A 26,853-nucleotide genomic window follows, 5' to 3' on the forward strand; every position below is an offset into this window, starting at 1 on the left:
CCTGATCTACAAGAGAGTTCCAGGACAGCCAGAGCTGTTACATAGAGAAACCCTGTCTCAAAAACAAAAACAAACAAACCAACCAACCAACAAAAAATCTGGCAGGGTGGTGGCAGTGCACGCCTTTAATCCCAGCCCTTATGAGACAGAGACAGGCGGATCTCTGTGAGTTCGAGGCCAGTCTGGTCTACTGAGCCAGTTCCAGGACAGCCTCCAGAACTACAGAGAAACCCTGTCTCGGGGAAAAAATGCTGGCTATTGGCCTCCCACCTAAGTATTAAGCGGTGGAGCTGATGATAAGCGATATAAAGAACGAAAAAGCAGGGTGTGGGGCTCAGGGCGTGGGGTTCATTTGTCAGGGAGTTTGCCTATGCGACCTGAGCTCTGGATTCCAGCCTCCCTTGTCCCTGCATAAAAACCAGGTATCCTGGGATACCGAGGACTTGTGTGAAGAAGGAGAAGGAGGAAGAAGATGAAGAGGATGAATGAGGAGAAACTGGGTGAGTTTCTGGCTATCAAAGGTAGTAAAACTAATGCACAAACTGACTTAGTGGAGCCCGTTCTATATGGAGGGATGCCTTGCTCAGCCTAGGCATGGGGTGTGGGGGTGGAGAGGTGCCTCGGTCCTGTCCCAACGAGATGATGGGACAGACTTAGTAGACTCCCTAGGGGAGGCCTTACCCTCTCCAAGAAGCAGACAGGGGTGTGGAGGGGAAGGGGGAGGCGCGAGCTGGAGGAGAGGAGGAAGGTGGAACGGGATTGTAATGTAAAAAATAAATTAATAAAAAATAATGATAAACAGGGAGCAGATAAACTAATACCGCCGCTGCCCCCACCCCACCCCACCCTACCCCCGGCACTCTGCCTTGTCTTACACAGTTAAAATCCAGGGTCCTGGACGCTGCCAGCTCAGAACATGTCAAAGGTGTGACACATGGGGGCTAAAGCTTGCTCTGGTGCTTTTCAGTTTTGTTAGGATTTGATTTTTTGTTTTGGTTTGTTTTGTTTTTTCATGTGTATACCTGTGAATTATTTCCCATCCACAGCTAGGGCTCTCCCTTGAGTGACTGTCAGAACGTGATGAGTTAATTTCCAACACCTCTATGCAATCGAATAGCTACCTCTGAACCACTTTTTCCTTAGTAATTTCTCTTCCTTTGGCTCCTTTACAGCCTGAAAGAGTCATTAAAAAGGCGGCTGGAAACTTATCTTAGGCAGCCGAGCGGCTGGCCTGGAAACGCTGCGGGCGAAAGCCCTGCCCCCAAGCCGACCTCCGCCCTCCTTGCCTCCGCAACGCTGGGATCTCTGTGGCCAGTAGAGGGCACACTTACTTTACTTTCGCAAACGAGAAAGCCCGTGCGGCCCGGGGGAGGGGGCGGGGAAAGAGTCCTTGCAGCAAAACGCAGCCTAGGGATTGGCGACTCTCGGCGTTTGAGGCAAAATCCTAGAGGCCGTAGTCATTTTGCAATCCTTAAAGCTGAATTGTGCAATGAGCTGGGTCTGGAGGGAGATACTATCACTGAACAGCTGAACCCTGAGCTGCAAACTCAATGGATAATAACCACCTTGAACATTGTGCGCGCCATACAATCTACACACTACTCTCCCCCGCCCCCTTTTGTAAAGGAAGGCTTCTTTTCTTTTTTTTCTTTGTTTTTGAGACAGGGTATTTCTGTAGTTTTAGAGCCTGTCCTGGAGTTTGTTTGGAACTCGCTCTGTAGCCAGGCTGTCCTCGATCTCAGAGATTTGCCTGCCTCTGCCACCCAAGTGCTGGAATTACGGCAGGTTCCTTAAAAATGCCTTGGGTTGAATGAGATTACTTTGGGTGTTGATGCCCAGGGATACTCAAATCCCGAGGGACTGTTCTTATATAGTTAACCTAGAGCAGAGCAAAAGATTCCTGTTTCACATTGGTTAGTAAATTGGTTATCACATATGTGTATATGTATACATATGGAGTGTGTATATATTTGAGGATTGTGCAGAATTCACAGCAACTAATTCGGGAAAAACTGGAAATTTAATACATAAATTAAGTCAGCTTTAATTAGCTGAAGCCACACACAGACACAAGTAAAAAGGAAAAAAATGCAACATTTCTTTGATCAGATCGGCGCCGGCTTTTTTTTTTTAAGTGCATAATTGCAATTCCAGTAATAAAAAGGAAAGAAGACTTGGGTTTGTCCGGGGAGGAAGGGGTTAACGGCTTTCTTTACACTAGGGTCCCCAGATCGGAGTTGGCAAGTTCTACTCCTCCCCCTTTCTGGGAAGTCCGGGTGTCCGTCCCCCCACCCCCACCCCACCCCAGCCACCCACACTGAGTTTTCTCTCGTCTAGCGCCTTAATTTTCCCCCAGCCCCTAAGCCGGAGTCTGGTGCAAACCGGCTCCACAGGGGCAAAGAGGATTTGCGTCTTGTGAAAGCTAGCTGTGGAATGGAACTCTTCAGTGAGCCGGGGTGGGACGGGGTGCAGATTGGCAGGGACGGGGAGGATCCAGGTGGAACCCACCCACCACCGCTCCCCTACTGTCTGCTCCTGCTCTGGAACCGGCAGGGAGACCTACAGGGTTAGGTTGTCCTGGGGGGGTCAGCCGTCAGGCACCCCCCCTGCCTGGTGGAAGTCTGAGCCAGCCGGGGGTGCTGGAGTGTGTGTGTGTGTGTGTGTGTGTGTGTGTGTGTGTGTGTGTGTGTGTGCGCGTGTGTGCGCGTGTGTGCGCGCGCTTTGTAACAGCAAATTGGGAGAGCCATTCAGGAACGGACATAGCTGTACATCCAAATGCCCTCCTCAGGAGATGCAATGGGTATTATTTATAAGTGGCTCTCCAAGTATACGTGGCAGTGCGTGGCTGAGCAATTTTAATAATTCCAGGCATCATTTTCCTCTGTAGCCTTCGTCTGTCATTGATGCCCCATCTAACACTCCACACGCTGTACGCGGGGCTCATAGACACCCCATTCTTTCGTCCCTAACCTTTCTAAATTCTGCTTTCCCAACCTTAGAGAGACGCCTGGCCGCCCGGGGACGTGCGGGACGCGGCCCAGGGTACATGGCGGATTGTGCGGAGCCAGGCAGCTGTTCCACCTGCGCTGACTGACACGCACGACAGGAACACAGTTTCCCCCGAGCGCTGAGCCCAAAGCACAGGACGGAAAGGGAAAGGAGGTGCGCGCGAGCGAGAGAAAATGGTCGGGCGCGCAGTTAATTCATGCTGCGCTCTCACTGTTTACACCCCAGGAACTGGAGTACTGGGTTGCAGGGCTGAGGCTCCTCCTCTTTTCCTGGCTCCCCACTAGCGCCCCTCCCGGGTTCCCAAAGCAGGGGGGAGAGGAGGGGGGGCAGAGGGGAGGGGAAGGGGGGACAGAGAGAGAGAGAGAGAGAGAGAGAGAGAGAGAGAGAGAGAGAGAGAGAGAGAGAGAGAGAGAGAGAGAGAGAGAGAGAGAGAGAGAGAGAGAGAGAGAGAGAGAGAGAGAGAGAGAGAGAGAATCCCCGCCCACCAGTCCTTTAAAAAAAACCCAGGGTCTACGCGGCCGAGGACCCCCGGGCTGTTCTGCTGGCCGCCGCCACCGCGCCCCACTCTACTCCCCTCCTGCCTCCAGAAGGGCAGGGCTTCGCCGAGCCTTGGCGGGAAAAAGAACCGAGGGGGAGGATCCTGCCTGAGTCGCAGTATAAAAGGAGCTTTTCGGGGCGTTTTTTCTTGACTCGCTGTAGTAATTCCAGCGAGAGACAGAGGGAGTGAGCGGGCGAGTTGGAAGGAGCTCAGTGTGCAGAGCCGCGCTCCGGGCGTCCTGGGAAGGCAGCTTGGGAGTGAGAGGGGCTTCGCCTCCGGGCCTGCCGCCCCCCTGCCCCAGCCCTCCGGCTGACCCAGCACCAGCGATCGCCACCCTCGCCCCCTCTGGGAAACTTTGCCCATTGCAGCGGGCAGACACTTGCACTGGAACTTACAATCGGCGAGTGAGGACAGGACTCCCCAGGCGCCGGGGAGGAAATTTTTGTCTATTTGGGGACAGTGTTCTCTGCGTCTGCCTGCGATCGGCTCCCCCGAAAGGAGCTCTTCGCGGTCTTTGGAGACTGGATATCCTTGGGGCGGTGGAAAACCCGGTAAGCCCAGATCTGCTGGTCTTCTAATGGATTTTCTCGGCGCCTTGAACGCAGCGGCCGGTCAGCGTAGCCTTTTCTTCCATTCCTGTGCTTTTGACACTTTAAGCAGAGTCGTTGGTTGGGGTAGGCCGGGGTGGAGCTGGGGTGGATGGGACAGACTTGTCAAGATGACAGAGCAAAGGGGGAAGGAAAAACCGGGGTGTGCATTTTGAAATTGGGTTCCAGAGGTTCCTCTGGGTTAACGCTGACCCTGGCCTGTTGGACATTCTCGCTTTTCTACATTAAATGCTATTTGTGTCCTTTGGGGGATTGGACCCGGAGGTCGAGAAAGTCCTTAGTATCCTGGGGTCTTTGGAAAAGGGATTACCTTTTGCGTGTGGAATCGAGAAGGCTCTGCAGCCTCTGACTTTTCCCGGTCTCCGGGAGGGCATTTAAATTTCGGGTTACTGCATTTCTGACAGCCGGAGACCGGCTCAGAGGTGCGTCCCGCCCGCCAATCCCCAGCGGCTACTCCAACTTGCCCCTGACCCCTTTAATAAGTTGCCCTTTAGCTTTAAAAATAGGAATAATAATTTTTAAAAAAATAGTATAATAGTAAAATTTAAACCTGACCTCCACGGTGTTAGGACTTGGTGCCGGGCTAGCGCAGTGACGGGAGGCAGGGGCAGTGATGTGACCAATTCGTTGGGGGAAACCAGGGGGAATCCTCACATTCCGGGTTGGGATCCGCGGGTATCCCCGCGCCCCTGAATTGCTAGGAAGACTGCGGTGAATCGTGATCTGGGCTGTTCCGTAACAGCTGCTACCCTCGGCGGGAGAGGGAAGACGCCCGGCTCGGGGTGCCGAATCGCTGCGGGGTCTCTGGCGCAGTGGCCTCGAGGTCTAGAGTGGGGAAGGGAGGCGTCCCTGTTACTATTTGACACCCCCTCCCCTTTTATTTGGCGAGGCTTGTTAAAGCCGGAGGCTGAGCTCGCCCCTCCAAGCCAGCAGTCGGAAAGAAAAGCCGGCAGAGGAAGGAAGGGGGGCGCGCTGGGGGTGGAGAAAGAGGAGGGCGGAGAGGGGCGGCGGCGCCGGCTGGGTAGGAGCGCGGCGGCGACGGCGCTAGCGGGGACCCGGACCGGGTTGGCGGCGCAGAGAGCTGGTGCGGGAGGGGGCCTAGCACCGCGGCGCCTCTCGCCTTTCTCCTTCAGGTGGCGCAAAACTTTGCGCCTCGGCTTTTGGCAGCCTGTATTCCCTACAGTCGCCTCCCTCAGCCTCTGAAGGAGGCCAAGGCCGATGGCGATTCCTGGGCGTCTGCAGGGCTAAGTCCCTGCTCCAAGGAGGCGGGGACTCGGGAGCAGCTGCTGGTCCGATGTGCGTCGAGATAGTAGGGAGTGAAAAAGAGCATTCCCCCCAACACACACACACACACACACACACACTTGCTTGGAAGAACCGCACACTGGAAGGGGAGTGGTTCAGGATTGGGGTACGCGCGGCGCCAGGTTTCTGCATCAACCAGAGCTGGCTAACTCTAGCATTGCTCCCCTTCCTGTGCCCCCCTCTAACAGACAGCCACGACGATGCCCCTCAACGTGAGCTTCGCCAACAGGAACTATGACCTCGACTACGACTCGGTGCAGCCCTATTTCATCTGCGACGAGGAAGAGAATTTCTATCACCAGCAACAGCAGAGCGAGCTGCAGCCGCCCGCGCCCAGTGAGGATATCTGGAAGAAATTCGAGCTGCTGCCCACCCCGCCCCTGTCCCCCAGCCGCCGTTCGGGGCTCTGCTCTCCATCCTATGTTGCGGTCGCTGCGTCCTTCTCCCCAGGGGAGGACGACGACGGTGGCGGCGGCAACTTCTCCACCGCCGATCAGCTGGAGATGGTGACCGAGCTGCTTGGAGGAGACATGGTGAGTCAGAGCTTCATCTGCGACCCTGACGACGAAACCTTCATCAAGAACATTATCATCCAGGACTGTATGTGGAGCGGCTTCTCAGCCGCCGCCAAGCTGGTCTCGGAGAAGCTGGCTTCCTACCAGGCTGCGCGCAAAGACAGCGCCAGCCCGAGCCCCGCCCGCGGGCACAGCGGCTGCTCCACCTCTAGCCTGTACCTGCAGGACCTCACCGCCGCCGCGTCCGAGTGCATTGACCCCTCGGTGGTCTTCCCCTACCCGCTCAACGACAGCAGCAGCTCGCCCAAGTCCTGTACCTCGTCCGACTCCACAGCCTTCTCTCCTTCCTCGGACTCGCTGCTGTCCTCAGAGTCCTCCCCACGGGCCAGCCCCGAGCCCCTAGTGCTGCATGAGGAGACACCTCCCACCACCAGCAGCGACTCTGGTAAGCCGGGGGCATTCCCAGCAGGACAGGATGGAGAGGTGGGATGGACCTCATTGGCATTAATTCAATTGACCCCTGGGCTCACCCCTCTTTCCCTCTCTGTCAAGGGCTCTTCATCCCTGGATGTCTGTGCTTCAGCGAGCCCTCCCTCCCCTTCCCCCAGACCGCCCTGGTTGTCAGCTCCAGCTCCCCCCTTCCTCCCCCCCTCCGCCCTTCCCACCCCTCAGGAATTTCATTTGGGTTTTTAAATCTTCTGGCTTATCTTTCAACGCAATCCACTCCCTTTTACCTCTCTTAAGCATTTTAATTACCCTGGGAAGGGTGTGAATGAGGGTTAGAACTGATACCATGGAGAGTGAATGAATTACCTGCTTCTTCTCTTGACTTTCGGAAAAATATTTGAATTTTAATGGATAAATTTGCACAAGACCCAAGAGAAGCAATGACAGAAGCAGGACACACTTTAGCCTCAATGCCAGGGACTAGTGAAAGTTCATAAAGACTTGAGGAACTGGTCTTTTTTTTTCCCCCATCCTGTTTTGAACACTTCAAAGCCAATCCTGTCCAATTTGAATTTTTTCCTCCCCCCACCACCCCTACCAGGACATTTGGCAAAGCTGCAAACCTTTATTATTGCACTTCCAGTAAAAAAGGGAGTTGTTAAAGTCATACCAAGAGATTTGCAGCGATCACTCACAACACCTGAAGGGTTCTTGGTAAAGTCCCTTAAAAATAGGAGGTGCTTGGGAATATGCTTTCCTTTGGGTGTGTCTGGGGCCTCATTAAGTCTTAGGTAAGAATTGGCATGGATGCCATATCCTGGTACATGGTAATTTTCTCACCTGTGCCCTAAGCCTGCTCTGCCTTTCTGGGGAGAAGGGAAGATGGTGTTTAGATCTGGTGCAAATTTCCTTCAGAACCCTTTGGGGCATAGCAATACTTGGCATTTTCATAGCATTGATCAAATGTTATATGACATCTAGGTTGAAGTGGGCATTACTAACGGTGATTTCTTCTTCTTTCCTTCAGAGGAAGAACAAGAAGATGAGGAAGAAATTGATGTCGTGTCTGTGGAAAAGAGGCAGCCCCCTGCTAAGAGGTCCGAATCAGGGTCATCCCCATCAGGAGGCCACAGCAAACCTCCACACAGCCCGCTGGTTCTCAAGAGGTGCCATGTCTCCACGCACCAGCACAACTACGCAGCGCCCCCCTCCACGAGGAAGGACTATCCTGCTGCCAAGAGGGCCAAGTTGGACAGTGGCCGGGTCCTGAAACAGATCAGCAACAACCGCAAATGTGCCAGCCCCAGGTCCTCAGACACAGAGGAGAACGACAAGAGGAGAACGCACAACGTCTTGGAGCGGCAGAGGAGAAACGAGCTGAAGCGGAGCTTTTTTGCCCTGCGTGACCAGATCCCGGAGTTGGAAAACAATGAAAAGGCCCCCAAGGTAGTTATCCTCAAAAAAGCCACCGCCTACATCCTGTCCATCCAAGCCGAAGAACACAAGCTCATCTCAGAAAAGGACTTACTGAGGAAGCGGAGAGAACAGTTGAAACACAAACTCGAACAGCTTCGAAACTCTGGTGCGTGAACTGACCCATTTGCCGAGGAGGAGCTGGAATCGATCCGGAATCCTCTCTCCTTACTCAGGGAGAGCAGGGAGAGCGGTTCCTTAGAACTGATACGCAGGACTTTAAATGCATGCTCACAGCCTAACCTCACAACCTTGGCTGGGGCTTTGGGACTGTAAGCTTCAGCCATAATGTTAACTGCCTCAAACTTTAGGCATAAAAGAACTTTTTTTTATGCTTCCCATCATTTTTCTTTTCCTTTAACAGATTTGTATTTAATTGTTTTTAAAGAAAATCTTAAAGTTTACCCACTCTTCCAATGTAAATAGGACCCTTAAATGTAAATAACTTTAATAAAACGTTTATAACAGTTATACAAGATTTTAAGACATGTATTATAAACCATAATTTTTTTTATTTAAATACATTTTCATTTTTAAAGTTGATTTTTTTCTATTGTTTTTAGAAAAAAATAAAATAATTGGAAAAAATATAATTAAGCCTACTCTTGTGTTTTGTTTCTTTCCTCTCTCTCCCAATTTTTTTCTTCCTCAATTCCAAATGAACAGAATTTGACCATTTTCACAAGGTGGGTTTACAAAGATGGAAAGGAAGAGGCAAAGGGTTTTCTTTGTTAAAATGGGGCTGGGGGCCTCCAGGCCTTTAAACTCTTGGGGTTATGAGACACTTCCTGCAAATGGTGATAAGAACCAGAGTTGCTAGTTAGGAAAGGGCAAAAGGCGGGTGAGAAGGTTAGATGCAGGAGAAGGAGAGGCAAGAGGTTAAAGATAACAGTTAAATATACAGAGAGGCGAGGGATGGCAAAATCCCCTGCAGTTAACTGAAGCCATTCCCCTGGTCACTTCAAGCCCGGGACTCTGCCCTGCAGAGGAGCAGATGGGGGGAAGGGAGGGAGCCTCCTTTTGTTCTTTGCCTGTGGCTCCCAGGTGGCAGCCCCTTCCCCTCACTTATCTCCTAAGCCTCTAAAGAAGAATGCCACCGCTAGGTTTCACTTAGTTTCCAAAACAAGCTCTCAAAGTTCCAGAGGGTTGTGGAGCTCAGTGTGTGAGAGCACAGAACAAAAATGGGAATCTGGGGCCTCCGTCTCGAAAGCACACCCTTGCTGCCATGCCTTTGCTCTTCTGGGGGTCCTCGGATGGGGAAAGCTGCTGGTTAGGAGGCTAAGAATGAACTCCCTTGTTCCAGGCCCTGCTCTCAGCTTTGACGTAGAAGTCTACTACAGCAGAGCCATAAAAGAGGCACTGTGGTTTCCTCGCACTATACAGATAGAAACAGCCCTGAAACGATCCATCTGTGCACCCAAGGGAGTCAACATCACTTAACAGCTCATCCAGGAAGAGTAACCCTGCTACCTATGAGACAGGAGTCATTTAAGTTTCAATATTCAGACTGGCTCAAGTACCAGTTCCCCTCTTTTTGTTGGTGGGTTTTCTGGGCTTTTTGGGGAGTTTTGGGGGGAATTATGCTGCTGACTATGGCTCGGTCTTTTACTCTGAGAAGAACATAGCTCATTCACCCCTGCCTTATCCGCTCTCTTTTTGCACCCCATCAGATCCCTACTCGCCCCTGGGAAGAAGCCAGTTTGGAAATGCTACTGTTCAGATCATAAAAGAAACCATAATCAGGCTTTGTCATGGGAGTCATTATTTTAGAAATTGCAAGCTCTCCCTCCTTCCCAAGCACTTTCACACACTCATGACACATGCTCATCATTAGTCCAGGAGAAGGCATTTTTCAATGGGTATCTTATTAATTAAAAGTCTCTGAAAACCCACAGACCAAGCCAGAGACTGGAACATGTCAGTAGAGGCCAGAGGAGGATATCCTAAGTGTTCTAAATGACTTCATTGTCTCAGAGAAGATCTCAAGCATCTTTGGGACTTCAATCTACCATCACTCCTCGGTAACCCTGTCTTTGGCATCCTAAAATAATCCAAGTATTTAGCATTTTGTTGTTTTGATCCTTCTTTTAGGCTCATTTAGGCCCACCCTCAGCTTCAAACTGTTGTACCCTCTACCCTAAAGTCAAAGGAAAACACAAACCCAAGACTTTGAGTAGTTCAAAGGGTTACAAAAGCAGGGGTTGCTCTCAAACAGCTCCCTCTTTGCCCCTTTGTGGCCCTAGGCTGGAGTGCAGCCCTGGGATGACTCACTTGAGAACTGGGAAGATGTGAGGTTGAATCACTAAGTCCAGGCAAGCCCAAGGAATAGGAGAGCAGCCCTGCTTAGGAAAACAACTCCCTGTTCCAAACGACCAGGAAAGAAGTTTAATGATTCCGGGTCTGGCGGTGGGAATGGAAAGGAAGTATCCCAGCTGCCTATCAGGGCATCTCTCAGCTTTACCAAGCCAGGCAAAGGTCTGAAAACAGGACATCAGCCAGCTTCCTTCCAGAAAGTCAGGAAGGCTTTCACAGCCAGTCGGGACTCCTGGGAATCTGTCACATTGTGCAATCAAATTGTAACAATCAAGATGGGGTGGGGGAGCCTTCTGGAGTATACAAGACTTAGCTAGTCACTGTCTTTTAGCCATGACATTGGAGTTGAAGGCTGTCCCCCTGAGGATTCCTGGGATGGTGATGCTTGGGAATAGATTGGGCAATCAGGAAGGAAGTGTTATTATATGTCGCCATTTGGAGGGGAGCAACATTGGAGACCAACCTTATAGAGCAATCAATCAGACATTAAGATGAACAAAGTTGTCACAATCCCAGGACAGTCCTCGGATCATTCCAAGCTTGATCATATATAAAGTGGAATCCTCTGTGGGTCTTTAAGACAAACTTGGGCACTAAGCTTGGGAAAGGGAACAAAAAAAAAAAAAAGTAAGGGGGTATTTTCTGTAGTTTGTTTACAAAAATGGATGACTAATCCAGTTAATAATTATTTTTCAGCATGGCTTAAGCGACCCCAAAGCCTTTCTTCCCAACAAAAATTGATCCTTGGGTTGTAACACGTTGGAAGATGGGCCTCCAGTCTGTCTGTAAATATACCACTAGGAGGTACCATCAGGAACAAATGTTTCACTTAAGGTTAGGGATCATTCTAGGTCTATTTCAAAGGAGGAGGAAGGCAGTAACAAAGTCACCAGGATGAGAACGGGCTCATTTTAAACGATGAAGCCTGGGCTGGGTTGTATTTCAGTGATAGGACACTTGGCTGGCACCCATGCTTGATCCCCAACACTGCAAACCAAATAAAACTAAACCTAAAGGATTCCCCTGCTCACTGCTAACATTTTAGCGATATTTTTCGTTGTTGCTCAATCCCTTTCCGGAGATATCCCAACAAACTGTCAATTTAGGGAAAACACCCAGTGATAGAGGCTTTGCCAAACCGGTGTAAGTTGACTAAGTGACTGAGTGGATTTCCCTTTTGAGTTTTATTTCATTCAATATTAGGCTACTCTAAGCTCTTTAGGAAGACTAGGGTTGAAGGGAACAAGTGTTAATGGGATGTAGGTCTTCTGAGGCTGAAAGGAATGTTCTTTGTTTCTAAACAATGCCTGAGGCTCCCTACAATCCCCAACTCTCTCTTCCAGTTGTCACCCCATCACTTCATTAAAGGCTGAACTCTCCAGTGCAGCCTGAGGTGTGTGGGCTCGGGGACCCAGAGCTTTGGGGAAAGCTAGGTTGGAATACACCTGCTTTCTACAGGACCCCCACCGCCAACAATTGTTGAATGTGACAATACTGAAGTTCACACGCAGACTTGTTAAATTGCTGTCCCAAAGTCACACAACCATTGGGAATAATAGCAGTTAACGTTTACTGTGTGCTAAAAATTGGATATATTATCAATATTCCCAAATCAACTCTTTTTTACTGTTGTTTGTTTGTTTTGGTTTTTGGTTTTTTGAGATAGGGTTTTTCTGTGTATCCCTGGCTATCCTAGAACTCTCTCTGTAGATCAGGCTGGCCTCGAACTTGGTGAACTTCTGTCTCCTAAGTGCTAGGATTAAAGAAATTCTATTTCTTTCTTTCTTTTTTTTTTCTGAAGGGGGCGTTCTTACTATTTAGTCCTGGCTGGTCTAGAACTCATCAAGCTGCCTGCCTCTCCCCACTGAGTACTGGGGTTTAAAGGCATGTGCCTCCCCACCCAGCAGTGGATTCCATTTTTAAGCAGAAATTATTTAGATTATTTACTCAGTCATACATCTTTGAGTCCCTACTATGCATTCATACTGTGCATGCGTGTGTGTTGCGGGGTGGGGTAGGGGGATTGAAAATAACAAATAAGACACAACAGATCCTGCCCCCAGGCATTTGTATTGGCAAAGAACAAATAAAGCACCAAGCACTGAGGCTCTAAGTCAGTTTACTGCCTGTTTTAATATGCTATTTTTACTTTATTGCACAGGGGATAGACTCTAGGGCCTCGTGCATGCCAGGTAAGTGTCCGATGATGGGTGACATCTCCAGAGACCGTGGGTTGTTTTACTAATAGTTTCAGGGCACTTCGAACATAGTAGGTGGGAGTTCAAGTCCTAGGAACAAGTGATGAGGACCAAGTACAGGACATTCTGAGAAGGACGCTAAGGAAAAGCATCAGAAGCAGATTGCAGGGAAGCCCGAATGAGGAAGAGCCAAAGTCAGGAAGGATGCTTTGCTGTTTGGACTGTGTCTAAGGCCTCAAGATGCACAGCGAAGCTGGGCGTTGGTGGCCCACGCCTTTAATCCCAGCACTCGGGAGGCAGAGGCAGGCAGATCTCTGTGAGTTCGAGGCCAGCCTGGTCTACAAGAGCTAGTTCCAGGACAGCCTCCAAAGACACAGAGAAACCCTGTCTCGAAAAAAAAAAAAAAAAAAAAAAAGATGCACAGCGAGGGCCCACTGGGCTACGAGAAAGGATGCTTCTCAGGACCACTCTTCTATCTCCATCCACCCACCCAGTATCCATCCTCCTCCAGCTCCTTCATCTGCCTGAGACAATAGCCTATCGTTAGGCATTTAGTCCCAGCACCCAGCCCCCCTACAGTAATTTGGGTTTTGCTCCTTTGTTTTTTGAAACAGGATCTCACTGTGCAGACCAGGCTGGCTTCAAACTCTGGTACCTCTTGCTGTGTCAGCCCCTGGAGTATTGGGATTACCAGCCTGGGACACCATGCCCCAGGGTTTCATGAAGTATTTTCTCTAGGAATTTCCACTGTGTGATTCTAGGATGCAAATACATTCATATTCTCGGTTAAGATCCTATTTTTGTTTTGCTATGTGGTTTTGTTTTTGTTTTGAGATTAGAGTCTCATATTACCCAGAATGGACTTGAACTCACTGTAGATGCGACTGGGGGATAAATTCAAACAGCAGGACCTTTCACCGTCTCCCAAGGGCTAGGATTACAGGGATGCACAACCAACTCTTCTAGAAAATGTTCTAATGAGCCCCGGTACTCGATGAAGTCTGAGAATACCTGTCTCTTCCACCACAGCAAACCAGCTATCATTTCCAAGCACAGATATGCCAGGCCCCTGCTTATTGTAAAACTCTTCGGTGGATTTCTGCTACCTACTGCATTAAAGCCACCCTCCCGTCGTCCTCTCTGATCCACTCACCGCCTACCCATCCACAAACGTGGCAGCCGGTCAGCCTGGCACACCCTTAACTCAACTGTCTACGTTCACCTCCAGTAACATTGAGACAAGGCCAGTTTGCTGACTCTACTCCCATCCACTGAGACCATCTGTCCTGATTATCAGACCAACTCCTAGAAGAATGGAACCTAGTGGGTCTTGTCCAACAGCAGCTGGCAGGAAAGTGCTGTTCAGTAACTGTCTAAAAGGGCTAAGTGGAAGGCTCTTTGATGGCTTTGATGGTACTTCAGACCTGAGCAGGAGATGAAGCAGAAGCAAAGTTGTTTCAGGCCGCAGAGCTACAAAGGCAAGGAAAGAGATGGGTCCATCGGGCAGAAGAACGGATTCCCATTAGAGCATGTTGTAGGCGATTTGATTTTGAGAGGATAAGACAAGGGCATAATTGATTTCCACGATGGTAGGCTAGACTCGGAGAAGGGAAGAATTGCCCACAGAAAAGAAAGAGTCAAAGTGGCAGCTGTCACAGGTGGGTAGCTGGCGGGTGGCTTTGCCTTACATGTTGCAGGCTGCATGTTACATGTTGCATGTCTGGAGCCCTTTCTTGGCTGTGTGCAAAATATGAATGACCAAGGGAAAATCGGTCCTTTCCTCCCCTCTAGGTAAAGATTCTTCCGGGTGACGACCTCGCTGGTCAGGCTATTCTCCTACTTGGGCTGGCACCACTCTCTCCCTCTGCCAATTGTCATGTCCGTCTTTAGAGGAAAACATGTTTAAACCTCTTCTGGAGCCGGGCATTGGTGGCACAGAAGCCTTTAATCCCAGCACTCGGGAGGCAGAGGCAGACAGATCTCTCTGAGTTTCAGGCCAGCCTGGTCTACAGAACAAGTTCCAGGACAGCCTCCAAAACAATACAGAGAAACCCTGTCTCAAAAAAAAAAAAAGAAAAGAAAAGAAAAGAAAAAAACCAAACAAACAAAAACAAAAACCCTCTTCTGCCCTCCCCATATCCAGTCTTTTGAGACAGGGGTCTCTCTGTTTTGTAACTCTGCCTGTCTTGGAACTCACAAGGAAGACCAGACTTCCCTTGAACTCATGGAGATCTGCCTGCCTGTCTCAGGAGTGCTGGAATTAAAGGCATGCATCACCACATCTCTTCCTGCTAGAACTCTTAAGAACAGGCAGTAGTATGTCTTTTTCTCCTATCTTGACATCCTAAAGACCACACTCGCTGACATACAAAACCAGGTTGAAACCAGGTGGGACAAGGCACACCTTTAATCCCAGAGGCAGAGGCAGGCAGACTTCCACAAGCTCCAAGCCAGCAAGGGCTACATATGTCTCAAAAACATTTTTTTCTTTGAATAAATAAATGGGTAGGTATATAAAAGAATAAATGTGCACGTATTTGTGGCATCTGTTCTAAGACTCTATATCCTGAAGCTGTCAGCCATTTTCACCACTTTCAACCCTTTGCTCTGCACCGATTTAACAAATCTCTTATCACCTGCTTAGGTGGGGCACGCCTTTGATCTCAGCACTCTAGAGGCAGAGGCAGAGGCAGGCGGATCTCTGTGAGTTCCAGGCCAGCCTGGTCTACAGAGTGAGTTCTAGGAAAGCCAGTGCTGCTATACAGAGAAACTCTGTCTCGAAAAACCAAAACCAGTCAAACAAACAAACAAACAAACAAATCCCTCTGGAGACCAAAGTCACAGAGAAACAAACCCTGTCTTGGGGGGAAAAGAAAAAAAACCACAAAAAACAACCGAGAGAGAGAGAGAGAGAGAGAGAGAGAGAGAGAGAGAGAGAGAGAGAGAGAGAGAGAGAGAGAGAGTACCTAATTCAGCCCAGGCAGCAGCGTCCTGAGCAACAGCCTCTCTCTCTCCACCTGCTCATTATCGACCATAAGTTCCAGGTGACAGAAACTCTTCAAATTGGCAAAACCAACAAGGAACGAAAAAGAAACCAGGACGGAGAAAGAAAGAAGGTAGTGAAGACAGGGAGGGGGGGGGGGAAGGAGGGCAGGAAGGAAGGAAGGGACAGATGTTGGCTCATCTATGGTATAGATGTTGGCCAAGACTGGATCCCAGGTTCAAAAACGAACTTCAGGAGCCTCTCTGTAGCTTCGTCTCAAACACAATTATCCCACGGTTGCCAGCAGCTGTAGGCTGTTGTCGATTCTTTAAAAAATCTTATTTCATTTTTCAAAGTTTTATTGAGGTTGCGGGGTATAGAAGGGTTGAGACTGGGCCTCCCTCTGTAACCCAAACTGCCAGTGACTGTCCTGATTCAGCTGACTTTGGCTTTTGAAGAATGAAAACCCCTCCCTTCCAGCCAGAGGTTAGCAGCAGCAAAGATTATGATTGGTCTCCTGGAGTCACAAGTCCACCCTTAAAGCAAGCTAAGCGGCTTGGTTCCGGGGTTGGGATTCTGTAATTGTCAGCCTCCAAAGCAAAGAAAGGAAAGATCTTTCCAGGACAAAGGGAGAAGCCTGGTCGTGGTGTTGTGCTCCCTTAATCCGTTTATCCCAGCACTCAGGAGGCAGAGGCAGGCAGATCTCTGAGAGTTCAAGGCCAGCCTGGTCTACAGAGTGAGTTCCAGGACAACGAGTTCCAGACAGAGGAACTCTGTCTCCAAAAACCAAAACAAGAAAGAAAGGACTGTCCCCTAGTTGGATTCTAGGTCATTATGGCCCTCACTGCTCAGAGATAAAAGGAAGAACACAGTTGTTTAAAAACCCAGATTCTGCCGGGCGTTGGTGGCGCACGCCTTTAATTCCAGCACTCGGGAGGCAGAGGCAGGTGGATCTCTGTGAGTTCGAGACCAGCCTGGACTACCAAGTGAGTTCCAGGACAGCCTCCAAAGCCACAGAGAAACCCTGTCTCGAAAAACCAAAAAAAAAAAAAAAAAAAAAAAAAAAACCAGATTCTTCATATCTGGAGAACTTTTTGTAAAAGAGAGATTCTCATACATAGTCCATCTTAGAACGACGGACAGTCTGAAAGGCGAGGTCATGGGGCCGGTGTTTTGTTTTCCTCAAGTTCTGTGAGAGGCATAAAAACAAATACAGTTAAAGCCCTGGATCACTTTAGTTGTACCCAAACTAGCTGTACCCACGCAATCTCTATTGTTTTGAGCCAGCCCAGCCTCTCGGTGATATGCAATGGCGTGGGAATTTAAGAGACAACCAGGGGACTGAGGAAGGTACACCCTCCACCAGGGATTTGCAGAAAATTAAGATCTGAAACCCACTCCGGTTCATAAGTGAGTTGGATTCACCTGCCTTCCTCTCTATATCTAATAGTAACTAAGTCCCTCCAGGTTTTCAGCCTAAAAGCTCTGTCCCTAGGTCTCCATGACCATTTCATTTCTGCCAACTGATATTTTCTGTCTAGGACTCTACAGTAGAATCCACATTTGGTTTTTCTCAAAGGCAGAGGAGTGGTTTTCAAAATATGCCTGGTCAGTTCACTCATAGGACCCGGGTTGAGTTCCCGAAACCCACACAGTAGCTTCCAAGCGTTTGTAACTCCAGTTATGATCCACTCTTCTGAACTCCTTAGCACCAGGCATGTACATGCGACAGATATGTGTGTGTGTGTGTGTCTGTGTGTGTGTGTGTGTAAGCAAAACACTCATACACACAAAATTAAAAATAAAAAAAAATCTTTGGAGGAAAAAAAGGCCGGGATATAGCTCAGAGAGGGAGGGCTTCCATCTTCAGTCCATAAAAAAACTCACAAATAAATTAGAAGTCTCAGTTTTTGAAGTGTAGCCTCTAGAGAAGGAGCAGTCTTTCTGGGCTGGGGATACGGTTAAGCATTCACGAAGCCAACATAACAGCCCTTCAGAGACCTCTCTACACATTTTGTAGCACAATTGTCTTAAGACACCAGGTATTCTAGGAGATAAGATTTGCTCCCTTGCTTTTCTGGTACCCAAAATGATCTCCTTAGCCACAAGCAGTTAGTCCTGGAATGGATCTTCCAAACTGACCACGACTCTGGCTCTGCACACATCTTGTCTTCATAGCCAAGAGCTCCCCAGTAGATGGATTGTGCACAAATGCTTCGGTGTGGAATAACTATACTCCACCACTTAGCAGACAAGGCATATACTGAGCAAGTATTTGCACAAACCATTAACCGGATTATTTTCAGGGCACAAATGGCGTATCAAGTTGCAGTAGGACCAAGCTCCTCCCCTTGTGTTAATGTTGGGCAAAGCAACCCAGTAAGTGAAATAGATTCCCAAAAGCCAGGCACTAGGGACGGCCCCTGCTCCCATTGTTAGGAGTCCTACAAGTAGACCAAGCCAATTGTCACACACATATGCAGATGACCTAGGTCAGTCCCGTGCAGGTTCCCTGGTTGTCGGCTCAGTCTGCGGACTGACAGAACATCTGATAGCCTTGAGGTTCAGAGAAAGTGTTCACCTGAGGGACTTGAAGACAGCTGTAAATCAAGCATGCTAAATACGTTGGGGCCCTGCTAAGAGAGAGGCTGAAACTTTCTAGGGGAAACAGGAAGCAGGCCAGGAGGTAAGGAGGGAGGGAACACACAGGGAGGGAGGGACTTCTGCCACGGGATGAGACACAGGGCAATCCCAAAACCTTGCAGGGACTTGGACCATTGTTGAAAAATGAGCTCCTGAACGGGAACGGTCACATCACCCCCCTGGGGTTCTCTGGGCCCAGTGGATACGATGGCAACTCACCCACAGTCAAGAGTATGGTGCTGTGGGAAGTCACATCGCATCGCTGGAAGCCAAGACACTAGGTTCCGCACTGCTGTCACCTCCCCCAGACCCAGTACCCTGTATACAGGAAATACGGAGAACCCAATCATTCCTGTGGGGGTATATGACCATGTAAACAAATATAATAGCACTGACATTTGAAGAGTGGTTTTTATGTTCCTAGTGCAAGGGGAGCATTTCAGGTTTTCATGTGGGTTTTCTCACCAATTCTTTCTTTTCTTTTTTCTTTTTCTTTTCCTTTCTCTCTCTCTCTCTCTCTCTCTCTCTCTCTCTCTCTCTCTCTCTCTCTCTCTCTCTCTCTCTCTCTCTTTTTTTTTGAGACTCGGTCTTTCTATCAGTCCTGGCTGTGCTAGAACTCACTATGTTTACCAGGCTGACCTCGAACTTACAGATCCTCCTGCATCCTGAGTGCTGAGATTATAAGCATGCACCACCATTCCTGGCTTCTCACTAATTCTTTTTTATATTAAATTAATTTATTTATTTTACGTCCCGACCACAGACTCCCCTGCCTCCTCTCCTTTCATTCCTTTCCCCCTACCTCCCTTCTGCCCCTCATTCCCAATCCTACTCCTCTTCAGTTTCCATTCAGAAAGAGGCAGGGCTACCGTGGGTATCAACAAAGCGTGGTGTATCAAGTTGCAGTAGGACCAAGCTCCTCCCCTTGTATTAAGGTTGGGCAAGGCAACCCAGTATGATGAGTAGGTTCTCAAAAGCTGGCCAAAGAATTAGGGACAACCCCTGCTCCCACTGTTAGGAGACCTACCAGTATAGTGAGCTACGCAATTGTCACATATATAGAGGATCTAGGTAGGTCCCATGCATGCTCCCTGGTTGTCAGGTCAGTCTCTGTGATCTCCTATGAGCCAGGTTGGTTGTTTCAATCTTACCAATTCTTTATGTCATCATTTGAACAGTTGTGCCCACTTACCAAATGAAAAAGATTCCCGGGAATGAAATAGTTTGCTACAGCACTTTTGGCCAAGAAAGGAAAGAAGTCGGGCGTTGGTGGCGCACGCCTTTAATCCTAGCACTTGGGAGGCAGAGGCAGGCGGATCTCTGTGAGTTCGAGGCCAGCCTGGTCTACAAGAGTTAGTTCCAGGACAGCCTCCAAAGCCACAGAGAAACCCAGTCTCGAAAAACCAAAAAAAAAAAAAAAAAAAAAAAAAAAAAGAAAGGAAAGAAATAGAATTCAAGGCCAAATCTGCTCTGCCACGCCAACCTGCCATCTTATAAGAATGAGACTCTCCAAAGTCATGGTAGTTTGTAGCAGCCTAACATTCTGGGGTTTTTTGTTTTTGTTTTTTGGGTTTTACGTTTGTTTGTTTTTGAGACAGAATTTTTCTGTGGCTTTGAAGGCTGTCCTGGAACTTGCTCTGTAGACTAGGCTGGCCTTGAACTCACAGACATCTGCCTGCCTTTGCCTCCCACATGCTGGGATTAAAGGCATGTGCCACCACTGCCTGGCATAACATTCTGATTCTGATTTGTTTGTTTTTTGAAACAGGGTTTCCCTGTGTAACCCTGACTGCCCTGAACTCACTCTGTAGACCAGACTGGCTTTGAACTCAGAGGTGTGCCTGCCTCTGCCTCCTGAGTGCCTAACATCCTGGAAAGCCGCCTTCTCACAGAAAACCCTCATGCACAAATCTCCCTCCCAAACACATCCTTCTGCCATCAGCCTGGAGTCTGTTACAGGATGCCTTCCGTGTCGGTCCTGGGGACTTTGCATGGCACCTTGGAGAGTCGTTTGTCCTCCATGGGTGGCAGGTCTGGGAAGGCAAACACAGGGAAATGGGTCAGAGAGCTAGGAGCTTCTCTGGGACAAGGACAGTCTGGTTGGGAAGGTGTTGGGCTTGCCTTCTAGATGAATGAAGGACAGACAGACAGCGTGTACACTGTGTGCAGGTCTCCCATCTCCGGAGCACATCGGGACTGTGCCTGCGTCCCTCAAGTATGCTTTTATGTGACTACACCCTAGCAGGAGCGCTCTTCTTTGGTGCTGACTCCATCGCCTTTTGGCTTTCTCCCCCTTTTCATCCTTTTTGCCTTATTTATTTCCTCTTCCTTCCTTTTGACAAAGACTCATGCATCCCAGCCTACTCTCAAGTTGTCTATGCAGTCAAGGATAACCTTGAACTCCTGCCCTTCCTACCTTCACTCCGGAGTGCTTGGAGTGCAGGTCAGTGCTGGCATTATTATACACACACACACACACACACACACACACACACACACACACACTACCCCCACCCAAACTCTTCTACAGTCCTGAACTTTGATAGTGCTAGGCAAGCACCCTACCCACTGAGCTTCAGTGCCCAGCCCCTCCTTTTGGCATTTTCTCTTGCCCAAGTGGGAGAGGGCTGGGCTGCCCGAGAAAGCACCATGCCCTCCTTTAACCAGGAGTTGCCTGGGGGACAACAAACTGCCTTGAATCTTCCCTGGGGTAACCGAGTGCTGAAGGTATCTCTTAATGATAACATCTGTGCTTAGCAAGTTCCAGGTCCTGGGTTCAAACCTCAACGCCCAAAAAAGCAAAAGCACCGCAAGACAGAGACACACCTCCCTGGAACAGCATTCAGAGGTCCAAGGACCCCCTTTCTGATGGATCCCTGGAGACACCAATTGTGTGGCTCTCTTAACACCTGGCGATGTACATTCCAAGCGTGCCCCCCCAACTCCCCTGACTCCCCAGTTCTGGAAGTCACCAGTGCCTTTGAACAAGCTTCCTCCAGTACTGAATGAACCAGGAGGACTTTCCGTTCATTCCAACTGGATAGCCCTGAAGGAGGCAGAACGTTCCTCACATTTCCCGCTGCGGTGACTTGCTATCTTGACGAAAGCTTGGACAAAGGCAGGACTACCAAAGGTCTTAAGAGAGCACCACACGCAGAATCCTCGTCCAAGGCTTGTTTTCAGCCAGCGTCGTTCCTTAGCTTGCACATTTCGTTCTTACACTGTCTTCACTCAGGGTTAGTGTGTCCTGAAGGTTCTCCCACAGACATAGCTGACGGTGGGTGGTCCAGGCTGTGTAGTGTCTTGACTTCGCTTGCAGAGTTTCTGCTCCCACTGTCTGGAAGTTTACTCCAAACCCAAATAAGCTCTGAAGAGTTCCAGCACAATTCTTAGCACTTTTTCTGCTGCTGCTTGAGAAATCAGTATTTTGTGGCCAGTGTTGTGCTAAGGTACTTTTTGTTTCTTGGTCTGTTTGGTGTGTTGGGGGGGTGGGGTGGGGGGAGTTTGAATGAATCATCTTAGCAATTCTTAGCTTAACTGCATTCATGAGAAAACAGGGTCTTCAGAAATAGGGTTGTTGTTCATCAAATGCCAAGGTCACATTGCTAGTGACCTCGTGTAATCCCAGCTTTTGCTGACACCAGAGACCTGCTTTCAGATTCCCAGCTTGCAATGCCTGTAAATGTCTCAGACGGTTCTCAAATAACAGAACACCCCTGACATGGGAAGGCTGAAGAGCAGCATGTCTGGGGAAATTTTTCTTTGAAATATGTAGTTAACATGATTTCAACTCAAAAGATAACAGGTAAAAAAAAAAAAAAAGCCTCACCTGTTTTTACTACAAACTAGTAGTAAAAACCTTTTGAAAGTGAAAGGGGTCATTTTAAACAACCAGATCTTCATCTTCCCAGATAAACGAGGGTAGTATAGGTTCACCATGTCACAGGGAAGGGACTCAGGCTCCAGAATACACAAACCACAGCCTATGAAAAGTACTGAAACCCTAATGATAGTAGTAGACTAAACCAATGAAACTTTTCTGACAAGCCTAGGTTCTTCCAAATCTTTCAAACCCTTATCAACCACCTTTTGATGGTCTCTTTTGCATCTGCTAAGTGGGTTTTTTGTTTGCTTTGATTTGTTGATTTGTTTTTGAGATAGGCATCTCCTGTCTACCAGGTTGGCCTTGAACTTTCTTGTAGACACAGCTCCTCCTTCCTCTACTTCCCAAGTGCTGAGGTTTCAGCCAGGCCACTCATATTCCTGCCTCCCATTAGTCTTCTGATAGAGGGCTGGACTCCCCTTTCATAGTTTTCTCTTGGATCCAAACTGTGTCTGTGTCTGTGTAAATGGGGACTTAACCTCTGTTCCCACAGAACCCAGCCAGAGGAGGACACTGTTCAATTATGCACACGCTATCATAAGCACAGTACTATGAAGTAAGGAGTGTGCCTTGTTACATCTTTCCTTTAAAATGGTGTATTAATTTCCTAGTGTCCCCTCCCCCCACAACACAGTGCCACCCTTTGCTGACTTATACCAACAGTGTTTCGTTCACAGAGCTCCAGAGAGCAGAGGTCTGGGATCAAGGTAGCAGTAGGAGGGTCCTTCCTGCCTCCTCTGGCTTCAGCGGGATGCCAGCAATCCTCCACTCCCCTTGCCTAGCAACTGCATCACTGAATTCCCTGCTGCGTGGTCCACGTCACATCCTTCCCCATCTGTGTGTGGATCCTTATGAACACCTTCCTTTTTTGTGTTTAATGTTTGCAGGTAAGTGTGCGTGCATACGTGTATCTTCATCTGTGTGTGCATGTTCTGTGTGTGGCTCCTCACGGATACCTTCCTTTTTCATGTTTAATGTTTGTGGATACGTGCGTGCGAGTATGTGTAATTCTCATCTGTGTGTGCATGGTGTGTGTGGCTGTGCGTGCATGTATGTGCATGTGTGTGCAGAAAGGTGGGTGACAGAGGACAAGCTCAGGCATCGCCCTCACCAATGCAACCTACCTCCTTTGAGACAGGCTCCCTCACAGGCTTGGAGCTCACCAGCTAGGATAGACTGGCTGACTAGAAAGCTCCGTGGGTCCTTCTCCTGTATGTGCCTGCCAGCGCTGAGTTAGAAACTGAGGGCAACGTGCCCAGCATTCAAGCACTTTACTTACTGACTGAGTCGTTTCCCCTCTTTTCTTGTAAGCACCCATTCATCAGATTTAGGATCCACTCTCATCTAGTATGACCTCATATTAGCAAACTGTGTCTGTAAAGATGTGTTTCCTTTCTTTTTCCTTCCTTCCTTCCTTCCCTCCCTCTCTCCCTCCCTCCCTCCTTTCTTTTTCTCTCTCTTTCCTTCCTTCCTTCCTTCCTTCCTTCCTTCCTTCCTTCCTTCTTTCTTTCTTTCTTTCTTTCTTTCTTTCTTTCTTTCTTTCTTTCTTTCTTTAACAGAGTTTCTCTGTTAACAGCTCTAACTGTCCTGGAACTAGCTCCATAGACCAGGCTGGCCTCAAACTCACAGAGAGTCACATGCCTCTGCCTCCTGAGTGCTGGGTCTAAAGGCGTGTGCCACCAACATCTGGCAAAGATGCAGTTTCTAACAACATGTTTATTCTGAAGTTCCTGGTGGACATGATTTGTGGAGGATGCAGAGAGAAAAGCCCCTGGGGCTTAAGTTGAAACTCAGGACAGCTCCATGATCAACCTCTAATGGGGAAGTGCACATAGTAGGTGCTCAGTAATCCAGACTGGAAGCTGGGAATGCTCACACACACACACACACACACACACATACACACACACACCTGTAATCTCCACATTTAGAAGCTGGAAGCAGGAGGATTGCTGGGAGTTCAATGTCAGCCTGGATTGCATGATAAGTACCAGGCCAACTGGAATTTTGTAGCAAGACCCTAGCTCTAAAGCAATTCACCACCATCACCATTGTCATCGTCCTCACCATCTAGGTCAGACTTCTTTGTGAGGGGAAGCAAACTCAGACTGCTGGAAGAAGTTTTCTTCCTGCTTGAGGTCCTTGAGGTCCTTTGCACACCAAGCCCCACCCAAGGCTCCTTCCTTCCCTTTTTAACTTGGCTTTCTCTTCCCACTCTCTGCCCACCAACGCCTCCTCTTCTCCTTGGCTCCTCCTAGTAGCCACGAATGGCAGGGCTTGACAGCGACTCAGAGTAGCACCCCCCCCCTGTGTGTGTGTGTGTGTGTGTGTGTGTGTGTGTGTGTGTGTGTGTGTCCCACCAGCTGAGAGCACTCTCTTTTTCCAACTTTCCTCATCTCATTGCTCTGTGCTTTCAGGGTCCCCAGAAGGCTGACCCCTTAGCCACACACACTTCATACTCTCTTCTCCACAAGTCTCAAGTGAAAGACTTCCGCATCTCAACTTGATCCTGAGCCTTCCTCTTTTTTTTTTTTTTTTTTTTTTTTTTGGATGACAGCAGCTTATTTCTGATGAGAAACATGGCTGCCATCAGGGAGGCTTCTCCTAAGTACCAGCCATCTAGGTGCCATGCACTCCGAATGCCAATGTCACCCACTCTTTCTAGGAGTCTCTTCATGGCGTGTCAAAGGTCATGCCTCTAATTCAAGGAGGGGTCAGACATCAAATCTGGGTCCATCTGATTACAGCATACATTCTCTTCACTCTGCTGCAGTGTTAAAAAAAAATGATCCCTGGGACTTTTGATTCTTCAACAAATCCCTAAGTCAATCTTTCCCAAAATAAACAAGCCCTGAACTCACAGAGATCCCTCTGCCTCTGCTTCTGCCTCTGCCTTTCACGGGATGGGTCTAAAGATATGTGTCATCATGCCAGGGCCTCCAGTCCCCATCTCTTTCAAACGCCAAGCAGGAGAAAGCACCACACTTCAACACGATACCTTACAAGGGTTTTGTACATGTTCTGGAGCTGTTACATTGGGTATGTTCTGTTATTTTCTTTTCTTCTTCTGAAAAGCCTATTTTAAATTTTATTTTGTGACAGGATTTCACTGCAGTCTATATGCTGGCTTTGAATTCGGCACTTCTCCTGTCTCAGCCTCCCACAGGCTAGAATTACTGGGGTAGGCTTGCTCTTCTATTTTCTTTTCCTGAATTTGCCTGAAATCACGGGGATTGGTACAGGTACAGACTGCCAGGAAAGAGGAATACAATGTCAACCCGCCAATCACTTTGGAGTCATTTTTTTTCTCTCTCTGATGCTAGCTGCTTTGGGTTTCTAATCATTTAAGTCTGAAACTGCAAATGATTCAAAGTTGAAGAATACTCTTGGTTGGCAGGTTTCCCTGAAGCTTGACTCAGCATGTTCTGCAGGCCGAGGACAGGCGGCAAAATACCCTCAAACCAGAGACACTAACTAGCCTCACATACTGGACCCCCGCCCCTCCTAGCAAACTTCTGGAGCTTTCCAGACCAAACCTGTTCTCTGCTGCCTCTTTGTACCTGCTGCTCCCTCTCCCAGACACACACTGGCCTGTTAGTTCATTCTCCAAAATATCACAGCATCAAGGAAGGCACTCTGTCCTCCTCTGTCCCAGAGTGGCCCATATGAACCCTATATCAGCCCTGGGTAACTCACATAAAAAGCAGGGGTTAAAACCTGGGCCTTGCCCCAAATCTACTAGGTCAAATTCTGTCGGGTGGAGCCTGGGAAAGGCTCATCTTAACAAGTTCCCCAGGTGCTTGCGAAGATCCTGGGCTGGGCTTCCCAGATCTGAGTCATCGCTTCATCATCCTTCACAGCTTTTATCCTGCACTTCAAGCCAAGAGAACGGATGCTTCAGGGATGCTTGCTGTGTGCACAGCTTGCGTGTGCGATGTGTAATCAACTCTGCGCAACGGTTATCGGAATTCAGACAATGTGGAGACTCTTCCCATCACTGTGCTGTCAAAGGGGAAACCGAGGCACAGAAAGATTAGGAAACTGTTCCAAGGTCACCCATCAAATAAGAGCTGGCTCCAGACTACCCCCAATATTTTCAGAATTTGTGATGTCTGTGGGTTTCTTTCCTTAAATCACCTTGCTTTAGCACACATATAAATTATTTGAATCTAATGCAAAATCTGTGAAAACAGAGACTTGGGGCTATTTGTCAACTGTTGGATAACCAGGAACTAGAACAATATGAGACAGGATCACAGTCAACACACATCTGTGAAATGAATGAATGAACATGTGAACATTCAAAATAGAGTTTGGGTGTCGGTTCTGTTTATTCCTTCATACTCACTAAAATTACATTGACATTAAAATTTAAAAGTATGTGCGTGTGCGTGTGAGTGTGCGTGTGTGTCACCTGATACCTGTATATTCCAGTTATGAAAATCTCCGAGCTGTAATTGACATTTCATTGTGCTGACCATCATTAACTGGAAATTTTCTAGCAAGGGTGTTAAGTCCCTGAGAACAGGGACTAGATTCATTCCTCTTGCTGTTGGGTACAAGCCAACAAGAGCAGTGTTCTTGCCTCTTGCCAGAGAGCAGGCTACACGGTTCTTTGAAATGCAAGCTATAGACCGTCCTTTCAAAGCCTTTGAAAGCTAAAAGGTGGTGGCAGGATTTGGTGGATGGTAAAAAACAATGAGGTGAGAGACCTGGATTAGAGCTTGGCTGTTAGACTGGAGAATCTCAAGCTCTCCTCTGGCTGGTACTCATGTCTCCTGTGCACTGGTGGCCTTTCTCAACCTGAAAACTTCTTGCAGAGAAAGATTATGTCATCATTGTTCACCAACGTATCTCTTAGGATTTCACCAGTGCCCAGAAGATGTTCAGTAAGAGACACCATAGGATGCCTGGACTTGTAGTACATGCCCATAGTCC

General features: G+C 48.6%; 1 protein-coding gene and 1 long non-coding RNA gene across 2 annotated transcripts; both read left to right on the top strand.

The window, feature by feature from the left end:
* Positions 1 to 3,712: 3,712 nt before the first annotated feature.
* On the top strand, positions 3,713 to 8,404 carry Myc (MYC proto-oncogene, bHLH transcription factor). The gene is made up of 3 exons (XM_005078685.4): positions 3,713 to 4,098; positions 5,649 to 6,420; positions 7,450 to 8,404. The coding sequence occupies exons 2-3, from the start codon at positions 5,661 to 5,663 to the stop codon at positions 8,010 to 8,012; spliced, it is 1,323 nt and encodes a 440-aa protein (XP_005078742.1). The 5' UTR covers positions 3,713 to 4,098; positions 5,649 to 5,660; the 3' UTR covers positions 8,013 to 8,404.
* A 14,194-nt stretch (positions 8,405 to 22,598) lies between these two features.
* LOC110342552 lies at positions 22,599 to 26,068 on the top strand. The gene is made up of 2 exons (XR_002384649.2): positions 22,599 to 22,802; positions 25,776 to 26,068. It is a non-coding gene; the product is annotated as an uncharacterized LOC110342552 (long non-coding RNA).
* Positions 26,069 to 26,853: the final 785 nt, after the last annotated feature.

This window comes from Mesocricetus auratus, unplaced genomic scaffold, assembly GCF_017639785.1.
Source record: "Mesocricetus auratus isolate SY011 unplaced genomic scaffold, BCM_Maur_2.0 Super-Scaffold_100023, whole genome shotgun sequence".
Classification (NCBI taxonomy): Eukaryota; Metazoa; Chordata; class Mammalia; order Rodentia; family Cricetidae; genus Mesocricetus; species Mesocricetus auratus.

Excerpts from the sequence above, each read along its gene's own strand:
- Myc (XM_005078685.4), top strand. The coding sequence starts at position 5,661 with ATGCCCCTCAACGTGAGCTTCGCCAACAGGAACTATGACCTCGACTAC. Across the intron at positions 6,421-7,449 it reads CACCACCAGCAGCGACTCTG|AGGAAGAACAAGAAGATGAG; the intron begins GTAAGCCGGGGG and ends TCTTTCCTTCAG.